This window comes from Oratosquilla oratoria, chromosome 41 (genome assembly GCF_046742065.1).
Source record: "Oratosquilla oratoria isolate Oo_2021 chromosome 41, ASM4674206v1, whole genome shotgun sequence".
In the NCBI taxonomy this organism is placed as follows: Eukaryota; Metazoa; Arthropoda; class Malacostraca; order Stomatopoda; family Squillidae; genus Oratosquilla; species Oratosquilla oratoria.
In genome coordinates, this window is record NC_134817.1 from 8,424,242 (window position 1) to 8,437,751 (window position 13,510).

At 39.5% G+C, this 13,510-nt stretch overlaps 1 protein-coding gene across 4 annotated transcripts in view; it reads right to left on the reverse strand.

Annotated features, from left to right (window-relative positions):
• Positions 1 to 13,510, reverse strand: part of LOC143020942 (uncharacterized) — a 137,806-nt gene that overhangs the window by 76,609 nt on the left and 47,687 nt on the right. For all 4 annotated transcript variants that reach the window (XM_076177934.1, XM_076177933.1, XM_076177931.1 and 1 more), the window contains exons 12-14: positions 13,269 to 13,349; positions 4,031 to 4,135; positions 3,186 to 3,457 (exon numbers count right to left, since the gene is read on the reverse strand). In XM_076177934.1, the coding sequence (XP_076034049.1) occupies positions 3,186 to 3,457; positions 4,031 to 4,135; positions 13,269 to 13,349 (458 nt within the window). The remainder of the gene's footprint in view (positions 1 to 3,185; positions 3,458 to 4,030; positions 4,136 to 13,268; positions 13,350 to 13,510) is intronic.

The window sequence follows — 13,510 nt, forward strand, 5'->3', positions numbered from 1 at the left end:
TATATATATATATATCATTATTTTCATTAATTGATTGATCTATTTGTCTATTCTATTTATTTTCATATAATAATTTGTTTTATTATTTTTACTGCCTCTCCTTAAAATTTTCGTACATTTTTTTATTCACATTGTGTCCCATCTTTCATTTCTCTTTTACCCTATTCTTCTCCTCTTATTTCTTCCATTCTTCCTCCTCCCTTTCTCTCCCTTTCTTCCCCCTCCTCCTCCTTTTCTTGATCTTTTTAATCTTTTTCCCGATTTCTTTACTCTTTCAGTCTTTATCATAAGTCTTCTTCTTTCCCTCTTACTCCCTCTCCTCTCTTTCCCACTCCCTCTTCCTGTTTCACCTCCTCTCCTCTCCTCTCCTCTCCCCTCCATAAAAGATCGCATACAGAATAATTCTCAAATACGAATGAAACTGGTAGAGAGAAGTAAATAGTGAGTCACAACATTAGATTAAAGTCGCGTGATTATTGGATTTGATATTGAAAATCATTATTGTGTCTCAGCTCGTGAACTGTGTGAGAGATGGCCTTTTGGCCTGACAGACACGATGGGAGAGTGGAGACGTGAAGACGGGAGACACCTACAAACAACGATACTACCAATGGATGTGTAAGAGGAAATTATACATTATTTTGTCTGAAGTAGTTAGGACTTCGATCCTTACGAACAATATCACACCGAAGAAGTAGAGGTAGTAAAAGAGAGGTTAAAGGAGGGTGCAGGAATGGTGGAATAGTAGAACTCTTCAGGTAAAGAGGCTTGGCAAAATCGCAATATGTTGGAGGAGAAACTCAACTCCACCACCTTTCGGGAGGGAAAGAGTTCAGTGACGTCGTCTCAGGAAGGAGAGGCTCGGCGACAGAGTGTCTTCCGGAAGAGAGAAACCTCGGCCAGACCGCCTACAGGAAGAGAGAAGGTTTGGCGTTGATGTCCTCAGAAGAAAAAAAAAACTCGGTGACACAGCCGCCGTTATGAGGAGACGACATCGCCCAAAGGAACATAAGAACGTAAGAATGAAGGAGGCTGCAAGAGACCATAAGGCCTACACTAGGCAGCTCCGTATCCATCACCACCTGCCATACCCATCCATAAAGTTGTCTAATTGTTTCTTAAAACAACTGATAGTTTCAGCGCTTACTACAGGGTTACTAAGTTTATTCCATTCGTCGACCACCCTATTAGTAAACCAATTCTTGCCTACTTCCCTTTTAAATCTAAATTTGTCTAGTTTATATCCATTACTGCGAGTCCTGCCCTGTTGTCTTAATATGATGACCTTGTTTGTATCACCCTTGTTAAAGCCTTTGATACACTTGAACACCTCTATTAGATCACCCCGCACACTGCGTCTCTCCAGAGAGTGTAAGTTTAGGTGCCTAAGCCTCTCTTCGTAAGGCAAATTTCCGAGTCCTTGTATCATTTTGGTCATTCTTCTCTGTACTGACTCTAGTGAACTGATGTCCATTCTGTACGACGGAAACCAAAAATGTACCGCATAGTCAAGGATGGGTCTAACTGTCGCTAGATAGAGTTTAATAATTACCTCTGCACTTTTGTTCGTTACCGTCCTAGCAATGAAACCTAATGCTCTGTTAGCTTTATTCCTGGCGCTAATGCACTGTTTCCTGGTTTTAAGGTCCGGACTCACTAGAACTCCCAAGTCTCTCTCGCACTCAGTTTTCTCTAAAAGCGTGTTATCTAAGCTGTATCTATTTTCGAGACTGTGTAGCCCCCACGCTACACTTAGAGATATTGAATTTCATTTGCCATTTCACAGACCATGTGAACAATTTGTTAAGATCATCCTGCAGAATCTCTGCGTCGTCTCCTGACCTAATTAGGCGTCCTATTTTAGTGTCGTCCGCAAACTTACTAACATCACTATTTATCCCGTCGTCTAAGTCGTTTATGTACATAATGAACAACAAGGGACCCAAAACCGAGCCCTGGGGGACCCCACTAATAACATTGCCCCACCTAGATTTTACCCCATTTATGGTGACCCGGTGTTTTCTGTTACTAACCCAAGCATTCTAACACTTTTCCTCCTATGCCATGGGCTTTGATTTTATTTAGTAGTCTCTGGTGTGGCACCTTGTCGAACGCTTTGCTAAAGTCAAGGTAAATAACATCGTAATTATCATTGTTATCTGACGCCTTATATACTTTAGTGTAAAAGGATAGAAGATTAGTCACACATGACTTACCCTTGGAGAAACCATGCTGTGAATCACGAGTTAGATTATGTCTTTTAATGTGTTCTCTGAGTCTGTTTACTATTACTGATTCAAGCATTTTTCCTATAACCGATGTCAAACTGATTGGCCTGTGGTTGCATATAGACAATCTATCTCCCTTCTTAAAAACAGGAACAACGTTTGCTTGCCTCCAAGCAGTAGGCACAAAACATCCTTAGGAAGGAAAGAAAATCGGCGATCTGTGATGTACATTTACAACTTTACTGATCATCAAAAAGTAATATAACTCCTGGAGTTTACAAGTTACTTTGTTTAGATTGTAATGATGTATATTGGGGACAAACGGGTAGAGACTTCACTACTAGGATCAAAGAACACAAGAACTCAGTTAAATATGGGCAAGAAAACACCGCCGTATTTCAGCATGTCGCCGATAAAAACCATCGAATAAATTGGGACGACGCTGAAACAATTTATAAATCTAAATGCAGTTTTAGAAGAAAAATAATAGAATCCTCTTTATTAAATAATATTCCTAATTGTGATCATTCCAATGGCCAATGGGTCACCAGATTGCATAACTTCCTTGAGCATGTCGCGAAACTGGGAGGGTCGAAACCCGCGGCCTGTATTAATAAATAGAAAATTAAAATGTCTGTTTTTGGAGAAAAAAAAAATCTAGCCGGTGACGGTGATTTGGTAACAGTCCACGAGAACCTGATTGGCTGAGAGTTTGGTGACGTCACGGCAACGGGGACAACTGATTGGCCGAGAGTGGCGTCATGGCAACGAAGACGACTGATTGGCCGAGAACACCGACGTCACGGCAACGAGGCGATTGATTAGCCGCGAGCGAAGGGCAGGGCGCGAAGCGTCCGCTCGCGAAGCGAGCAGCGCCGTCGGCCAAGCGCCCATGGCGAAGCCGGTGCTTGTAAAAAATAAAATAGATAAATGAATAAACAGATAAATACAGCTTACCTGGAAAGGTCCCTTGGCTGTAAAGTTGACAGCTTCTTTTAGGACGAGCTCCCCTTGAGGACCATGAATGCTGAGGAGTTCCTTGGGCTCGAGTGGTGGAGCTCCTCTTTCGGATGGAACCTCATCGTCCCGAAGGATGACGGTCAGGTCGTGAGCGTCTGGGCCGAGGATCTTGTACTCGAGAAGGAGACACATCGGGTGCGAGATGACAGAAGAGAACGGCGTTGAAAAGATCGAAGATATCGAAGTGGACCCGTTCTTCGAGAAGACAACTGTTTGGGTAAATTGTTAAGGAGCCGTAAGACAGAAGTTCCTGAGTCCCTCACCAAATGTTCTTAGTTGTTTTACTTCAGTTAGCGCAAGATGGTTTTGTTCAACCGCGTGAAACCTCTTTGGCAACGAGTGTTATTAGAGATGTTGGAATAAATGAGACTGGCATTGTAGTGAAGAAGCGATTCTCGAAGAAAAGATGAATGTGATTGAATTGCAAGGCAGACATACAATGATCAACGCAATCTTTTTTAACCCTTTTACTATAGTGACACAGCAAGAAAAAAAAATCCCCCCCGCGCTATACAACTTCATTTAGCTTTGAGGACGTCAATGTATTAGAAGAATTAAGACGTTATCAAATGATTTTTTATCTCTTGCCACACGCCCCATTTAGTTTTTGTTGAGACCAAAGCGTTGTTTACACAATCAGTAGGAGTGTACAATAATTCCTCTCGCACAGTGTTACATATATATATATATATATATATATATATATATATATATATATATATATATATATATATATATATATATATATATATGTATATAACTTCATGGCGCCCGATACTGACCTTTGGCAGGAGTTATATAAGGAGAGGCCAGGATGGCTCTGTAGCCTCTGGGCAATTGGAGAGTGGTCCCCTCGTTCTCACTGACTTGCATTTTCTTGTTGGATTCTGTGAGGGTGAAGAATGATAAGATCGGGTCATTAGACTGATTGCTGATCAGTCGTGGGAGTAGAAGCAAACTGCTTTAGAGAATTATAACTTTTCGGTGTTGTAACATTACTACATCTAAAGACTGGAGGTATCAGAACCCTTGCATTTTTGCGTTCGTATTCCTAAGTATGCACTATCTATGTGCAAAAATATACATGGCTATTGAAATATAGGAAAACTGGTGAGTAGTTCAGTGAGTAGGGGGTTACAAGTGGCTTAGTTTTAAATCTGAAAAATTATTGTAGGTTTATGACAGGATTCATTTGACCTGGCATAATGAATATAGATTTCGTGAATTCGATCTTAGCAATACAACTTTACAAATAATGAGTTGAAATTTATTCTGCATGTTGTGATCCCTCCATAACAGTCACAACTTTTTATGCTAATATAACATTTCTAATGCATCCATATATGTACATGTATGAATGTATTCGCTTCGTTGTTGTGACTATCCAGGAACAAAAAAGCTTACAAAAGAGTCAGAACCTGACATCGTCTTATACCCAAGGAATGAAAATGACCGCCAACTGCCATTCGATGTTTTTCGTTTCACTCATTTCCTGTCGCCTCCCATGAGGTACAGCAGCATATAAACGAGGCTTTTGTTCGCTTCACCGTCATAACTATCATGAAATAAATCACTCATTACGCTGAAGTCTTTCAGATAATCAAACCCGGGCCTCGCGAAGCCTCTATCCGGGGTCCATTCAAATGTTAGCCCACTGCTCTACCGATTGCACAATTACTGAGAGTCCAAAAATGCTGTAACCTGGTATACATACATACGTACATACATACATACATTACATTACATACATACATACATACATACATACATACATACATACATAGTAGTAGGGGGAAGGAAGCAATTGCTGTCTGTAGAGCTGCAAACTGGAGGTTTGTGTGATTCACCATGGTCTTGGATCACGTGTTGGACTCGTGATCGACAGCTATTTCCCTCCCGGAAGAGAGATCAGAGCTCATATATGACCGATCTATGGGTAATGCTGTGACCTTACATGCACACACATCCCCAACTACCCGCCCACGAAAGTTGGAGTGACGACTCGCAGCTCAGCAATACTGAAATTATTTCAGTCCTGGACAGGATTCGAACCCAGATATGTGTAGTGACAGGCAGGACCTCTACCACTGCGCCATGAGTGCCTGTATATATATGTGTGTGTGTGTGTGTGTGTGTGTGTATGTGTGTGTGTGTGTGTGTGTGTGTGTGTGTGTGTGTGTGTGTGTGTGTGTGTGTAGCTAGGCTTCATATCTTGTTTTATCTAGACTGTTTTTGAATTCGTGTAGCGTTTTTGCACACACCACATTTTCATCTAACTTGTTCCAAATGTCTTTTATCCTGTGGGGAAAGCTGTTCTTTTTCAGATCTCTTCTATAATTGTCTTTTTTATTTCTTTTCTTACTGTGTCCTCTTGTGTCTATACTATCCCATTTTATTAGATCCTCTCTATCAATAGTTTCTATGCCTTTCATGATTCTATAAATAGTTATCAAATCTCCTCTCTCTCTTCTTTGCTCTAATGTCTGTAGCTCAATTTTTGCTAGTCTCTCCTCTTATGATAGTTTAGAGAATGTTGGTGTCAATTTCGTAATTGCTCTTTGTATTCTTTCAAGTTTGTTATACATGTTAGTGTCAATTTCGTAATTGCTCTTTGTATTCTTTCAAGTTTTGTTATACATTTTTTTGTACTTGGTGACCACGTCGTCGCTGCATACTCCAATCTTGGTCTTATCAAAGTGACTAGTATTTTCTTCACCATTTCTTCGTCCAGGTATGTAAATGCCACTTTTATTATTCTTATTAAATTATAAATTTCTCCAAAAAATGTATTTATATGTTTCTCAGGGGACATATTATTCATAATAATGACTCCCAGGTCCTTCTCATTTTCTACTTTTTTTTTATTTTTATTTCTTCTCCTAATTTACATGATCCCAATATTCTTTTTTTTTTTTGCCTTTTCCACATTCCATTATACTACTCTTCTTAATATTGAATTCCATCTCCTACTTTCTACTCTATTCCCATACTTTATTGAAATCACTCTGCAGTGGCTCACAATCTTCTACAGTGTTCACTTTTTTCAACAATTTTGCATCGTCCGCAAAGAAGCTCACATAACTTTCAATTCCTTTATCCATATCATTAATATATGTATAGCAAACATTATTGGAGCCAAAACTGTTCCATGTGGAACTCCACTAATCACTTCATCCCAATTAGAGTGTTTGTCTCTTATCACCACTCTCATTTTTTTTTTTTTTTTTTATGCAAGAAGTCTTCCATCCACTTCAGCAATTTTCCCTGTATTCCTCCTGCAGTTTCTAACATCTCTTTCTTGTATTACATCTATTAGCCTTGAATAGAAACACATTAATTGTGTGACTCATGATCGTCCTTGTCCAAATCTAAATTGCCTTGGATTTAGTACGTTGTTTTTTTCCAAATCCCTTAACCATCTAATTTTAATAATTCTTTCACATATTTTAGCTATCGTAATTGTAAGAGACCGGTCTATAGTTAGTAGGGTCTTCCTTGTTTCTATTATCTTATTTAGTGTTGCCCTTGTGTCTTCTAACATATTTTTGTGTTCTCTCTCTTCCCATGAAGCCGTTTTAGGAGGCACATAATTTACCACAAACTTCCTGCTCTTCCCATCCTTGTCCTCCACTTCCATCATAATAATCTCTATTCTTTCCATATATTACATTACTCACATTTATATCCTTCTTAGTCAGGAACATAACTCCACCCCCTTGTTTTACCTCTCTGTTTCTAATCCAACAATTATATGCACCATGTCCTACACTGTTAGGTGGTAGTGGACCTTTCAATTTTGTCTCTACAATTCCCATTGTCCGGTTCTTTTTCTTTCATATAAGCATTCAGTTCGTTCAAGCCTGTTATTAAGCCATCTATATTTGTGTAAGACACTTTTAATTTTTTGCTACTCTCATTGTGTTTTCCGTTTCCCTTCTGTTTTCCTCTGCTATGAACCATTTCCTCACTTTCATATTCACTACTCTCCAATAGAATTTCTCTTTTTGTGACTGTTTTCTCGTTTTTTCCTTGGCCTCTAGTCTTTTTGCTTTCTCATCCTCTCTTTCCTCTTTATTCATCTCTCTTTTTATCCATATCTGTTTATGTTGCTCACTATCTGCTAGTTTCCCTGTTTTTGCTAAGATATTCTCTACTGTCGTTTGTGACCTGAATTGATCTGGTCTTATCTGTATTGTATTTCCCGAGTCTATATATTTCTTCTATTTGTTTCCCTATTTCTGGTTCATCTTCTTGAACTACTAATATCTTATTTACTTTTTCCTTTCGCTCCTTTAATCTTGTAGTCCTATTTAGATTACACTTCTCTTCCATCCCTAATATAATTATACATTTCTTTTTATCCGCTAAGTCTCTTACTATATTCTCCTTCTCTCTCATCACTTTAATAACTATGTCTTTAGTTTCTTTCATCCATTGTTCTCTTGTACTTTTTTCCAACCACTTACCTCTTTTGCTATGGACTTTTTTTTTTTTCTTTATTATTCCTCTTTAATTCCTCATTCTCTTCATTTACTTCTCTTAACTGCCTTTTTAATTCTTCTACTTATTTAGTTAGATTTTGATATCTCTTTCTTTAGTTCTTCCAGCTTATCAACTCTTTCGGGAACTAGAGTTAATTGGTTAAACCTAACCTCCCATTCTTCGTTCATTTTTTTTAAATTAAATTAGATTAATTAAATTTAAAAAAATCACCTCCTCCCTCATTAAATCCATAAAAGCAGTTATCTTCTCTTTCCATTGAGCTGTTATTATCTATATTTCTGCTCTTCACACCTCTGCTTCCTTGTTCCTCGTCTGTGTTTTCTGTCCCCCGTTTGTTTACACCTCTTCTAAGATCCGGGGCCCGTTCGTCCCCTTCCTCATTTCCTTCCATTTTCCTCTGTAATCCCTCTCTCTCCTATTTCTTCACCTTCCCACTACACCACGAGCTTTACCTTTTCCCTACTAATACAACAAGGTACTCCCTCGTCGTTGAGATCCACAAAAGTTGCATTTCTTCTCCGGAGTTTCAATCTTCGCCGTGTATCCGACGTGTGTGTCTGTGTGTGTGTGTGTGTGTGTGTGTGTGTGTGTGTGTGTGTGTGTGTGTGTGTGTGTGTGTGTGTGTGTGTGTGTGTGTGTGTGTGTGTTCGTGCGTGCGTGCGTGCGTGTGTGTGTGTGTGTGTGTTTGTGCGTGTGTGTGTGTGTGTTTGTGTGTGTGTGTGTGTTTGCGTGTGTGTGTGTGTGTGTGTTTGTGCGTGTGCGTGTGTTTGTGCGTGTGCGTGTGTGTTTGTGCGTGTGCGTTTGTGTGCGTCTTTTTACAAATATCTCTGTCTACTTCCGACATAATCTACATTAAGTTTTGTCCTGATCCCGGTATATCTTAAAATCTCTCTTCTGATTAGTTGATTAGTTTTCCCACTCCTCATAAAGCGCAGGTTCTGAAAAAGGCCACACCAATTTCACCTCTGACCATATTTTTATTTATATGTTTATTTATTTATTTTTTATTCATTTATTTTCTTTTTAGTACCCTCATCTGTTTCTACGTACATCGTCCCTCTTCTATTCGTTCACTTTTCCTCACCTTTTTCCCCCATTTTCTTTCTTTGCATTTTCATTTCCTCTTAATTTTATGTACTTCTTTGAAGTTATACCCTCGTGTAATCAGCTTCTTGTTAAAATATTTTGTGCATTTGATCACTGAATTGGCATTACTATTATTAAAGCACCGCATTAGTGGACTATATTCATCTCATTAATTCTTACAATCTTACTAAATTGAATTTTATCCTACACTCTCGAAATACTGTCACTAAATACTAACATTCAACATTCACCTATCCATGTGTCCAAGAACTCATTCGTGCAATAAGCAAATCATTTAATGTACATTTCGTAGCGATGATAATGTCACAAACTCATTCTCTCACGATCCTCCCATGAATTCATTCACTCAACATACTGAACAAAGGGCCTGTAGTGATTCTATGAGATGGACGTCCGAGAGAATCATCTCCCCACACCCCATCCGCCAAGCCTATCTACTAAGTGCAGCCACAAAGGGTCGATCTTTGGAGTGGGCCCAAAGGTCTATAAATTTCAATTACTTTCTCCCCATTTTCTTTCACGTATAGACAATTGAAAACCGGCAGCTGTCTTTCAAACCATTCGTCTTCTCCTCCTCTGTTTTCTTCTAATCCTCCTCCAGTTCTTCCTCATCTTATTCCTTATACTTATGTTCATCCTCTTCTTCATCTTTCTTCTCCTTTTCCTCCTCCTGCTCTTCCTGGTAGCCGGTGGCATGGAAATGACCCCTCGCTAATATAACATGGACAAGAGGGTGAATAAATGACTACCTTTCTCAGGACTCGAACCTAACCCCATGTGATCGCCAAACCTCATTGCAGTCCACTTTGCCACGACTGATGCTATAAAAAAAAATGGTCAATGGAAGTATCCCTCTAAAATCCCGAGCACACTTGCGTAGCCATCGATAGCTGTTTATTTCAACTACCTCAGAAGTATTCATCACAAGTGACAAGTACACAGTACATTCCGGGTTTTTTTTTTTCCTCAAATTAAATAAATGGTCTTATGCAACAGTTCTTTTTCTTCTTCTTCTTTTCCAGAGGGATCCATGGAAGGATCCGATGACCGTTACTGACAACTGTGAAACTGAGTTTCCAGTCACTGTAACTTGAGACAACAAGTATCATAATACCGAACACACCATTTACTCCTTGGTTGATCGCAAAACTAGCTTCGATGACAAACTCCTCTCATTATATACACATGTACTCAGCAATATACTAGAGAAACCTGAAGTGACTTAACCTTACCCAGCAGTTTTTTTACCTCTACGTTGTACGCAAATAATATTCTTTTTCAACAATTATCATGTATATTTTGTCTTTGTAAAGATATCCATGGTGATTCTATAAGCAAGCTTACCTATCATTGAAAGCTTTCATCTTATTTACTTTACATATTCATATAACTATCAATCTATCTAGTGAATTCCTGCGTGTATACTACAATCAATAATCCAATACCACAATAAACAGAGAGAAAGAGGTGAAACCCTTTTATTAAAAAGAAACTAGAAAACGGGTCCTGTCGCCTGTTTCCTCCTGTCTTTCCTTTCAAGATTTTCTCTCTACTCATTACTTTAACCTACAGAAAGAAAAAATAGCATTAGATGAAGAAAACGAGGTCATAGGAGACTCGCAATTCCTACGGTGATGAAAGGACTCGTATTGTAGTATTTTACTCTCTTCGCCTGTGTCGTAACTCCCAAAGCACAATCTACAGCTAATTAAGCGACCCATAGAGCCGATCCCAAGAGCTCAGTTGCTGGCTTGTTAGAGACTTCATCTTACTTAAGCAAAATAACAAACGAACAATCCAGAACGCGGCCTCACGACCTGATTTCCAGCTTTCTAAGAGAATCACTAAAAAACAAAAATCTTTCCTTCCTTGTTCTTCGTCTTACCACTCAAATTTCCTTCGCTCGGGTATTTAGATTACCGTTTTCATTTTCTCTCTCGACCACACACCCACCAACATTAATCTCTTCCTTTATTGCACTAAAGCCTTTGTTTACTAATCTGCCGGCCACACACAAGCACCCCAACTCCCAGAGGCTTCATTCTCCTTGCCCACTCCTTCTCCCATTAGGCCACTGTTCCTCATTCCATTTCTTCAAATTCATTCCCACTCAATCCGTGGCAAATTAGAGACGCTTTCATGTAGTGTCGTACTAGTGATGTCTGGGTGCAGCCCTGTGGCCTGGCACTCGGTAGAGAGAGACTGAATCAGGTAAGTCGACTGAGGAAGAAGAGAAACAAGAGGAGGGAAAAGAGGTAGAGTAAGAGGGGGAAGAGGAGGTGGAGGAAAAGAAGGAAGAGGAAGACGAGAGGAAGGGAAGCTGTTCTAGGTAAAAGAAGAAGAAGAAGAAGAAGAAGAAGAAGAAGAAGAAGAAGAAGAAGAAGAAGAAGAAGAAGAAGAAGAAGAGGAAGAAGAAGAGGAAGAAGAAGAGGAAGAAGAAGAGGAAGAAGAAGAAGAAGAAGAAGAAGAAGAAGAAGAAGAAGAAGAAGAAGAAGAAGAAGAAGAAGCGGGAAGAAGATGTAGTAGACGAGGATTAGGACAAGAGGGAGGACGAGAAGGTAAAAGACGAGAATGTAGAGGGAGATGACAAGGAAGGGGAGGCAAAGATCGAGAAGTGAAAGAAGGAGGGAAAAAGAATAAAGATGTACAGGAAAGAGAGGATGAGAAAATGAAAGGAGAGCAAAAGAAAATAGGAAAGATAAGAGGAGGAAGAGGAGAGGGAGGAGGAGGAGGAAGAGGAGGAGGAGGAGAAAGAGGAGGAGGAGGAGGAGAAGGAGGAAAGGTTCAGGGGGGGAAATGAAAAAGACGAATGGAGGTAGAGCAGGGAGGAGGGAAATGAAAGCAATGAGATTAAACCCTGCACTTCGGAGAATAGTTAGAACCAAAGAAACCATTTGAAAGAAAATGATCAATGTAGAAAGTAGCATCACCTTTAACCAAAATCTGAATAGTACTAGTAATAATGTGGTTGGTGATAGTCCTTAGGGCCTCCATGTCCTTTTAGTGTAGAAGTGTTTCTTTGTCACCGACCCATAGCAGTAGGGCTAAGGAAGCAATTGCTTTCTGTCGAGCAGGGGTACTTAACCTTTTTTCTCCAATTCCCCACTTTTTAGTGAGCCAACTCTCCATTTCCCACCACAGCATCGGTCTTTGACAAATTCGATTTTAACCCATGCAGTGTTTAGTTACTAAACACTGCATGGGTTAAAATAGAATTTGTAAATTTACAAATTCACGAAATGTGACAACAAGAAGACACCAGAAACAGACAAAAAGAAACAAAAACACATCGATTAAAAAAAAAAAAAGACAGTGGTTCTTCTGTCCGACCGATCATTCCCCACTTGGCAACTCCGCCATTCCCCACCAGTAGGGAATTCCCCACAGGTCGAATTCCCCACTGCTGTCGAGCTGCAAGTTGGAGGTGATGCGACGGACCCATTCCGACATGCTTGTAGGGCTACCAACTGTAGGTCGCTGTTTCAATCCGTATATATTTGAGAACGATATCATTCATAAATTTATCGGCAAAATTTGGTCTTTATCAGCACTGAATATCATTCGTTTATTCGTCGCAATAATACACAAAAATCATTCCATTGTTAGAGATGTTGCCGATATTTTTTCAACGTCATACTACATACATCATACTATTTCTACTATCCGTAACACTAATAAACACCACATAAGATATTAACTACATAAAATTCATGCATTCAATATTTTAAGGACTTTGCGAGACCCCTTATAGATCACAAACAAAGAGTATTCTTCTATGATAGAAAATTAATATCCACTCGAACGGGGATGTTGTATTTTTTTTTTTCTCTCTCTCTCTCTCTCCTTTCTCCTACCCTCGTTCATTCACTTTATGACTCCATCTCTCCATTTTTCCTTGGCAGCCTGTGTCGGGAGACAAAAACACCCTCGAGCGTCGTAAAAGACGACTAACTGCTTAATTTTCCCCCGCAAAGAGTTAAAAGGAAAATATGTTTTCACTCGGAAACTTCCATTACAAAGTGAAGGGAATTGTATGCGTATTTACAACTAAAGATATTCCATAAATAGATGTACTACTAATACGACTACTGGCACTATCATTAATGCTGACACAATAACTAACGCTTCTATGAAAATCATAATCCATACACTAAACCTGAGGATGCAAATCACGCCGGCTGGCAGGCTGATACACTTAGTGTAAATATTTCTAACTATATGCGGATGCTAAGTTTTTAAAGTTCTAGATTAATGTTAAGTCTATTGTTAAGTTACCATCTAACTCAATAATGTACTTTACACTCCATAATCGAACCTTATATGAAAGGTTACGAAAAAGTGCAAAAAAATATCATCTAGGGTTGTGTGCGAATATTTGAACGCGGGAACCGTTGGCTGGCCATCACCTACCGTGAAGCGCCCACGCCTGCAGCGGGTCAGACGGGTGCCAGCCGCACGACGACAGGACGAAGTCACAGCTGCCCTCCCGATCTGCAAAAGGTTATGAACGCCAGGGTCATAATGATTCGTGCTGAAACGCAACACATAATGTTATTGTAAGTATTCGGTGGCCGATTCATCGGTATCGGTAGATATGGGAAAGCCGATTCGGTAACTCGTGATCGGCAAATTTGCTTATAAGTGCATCCATA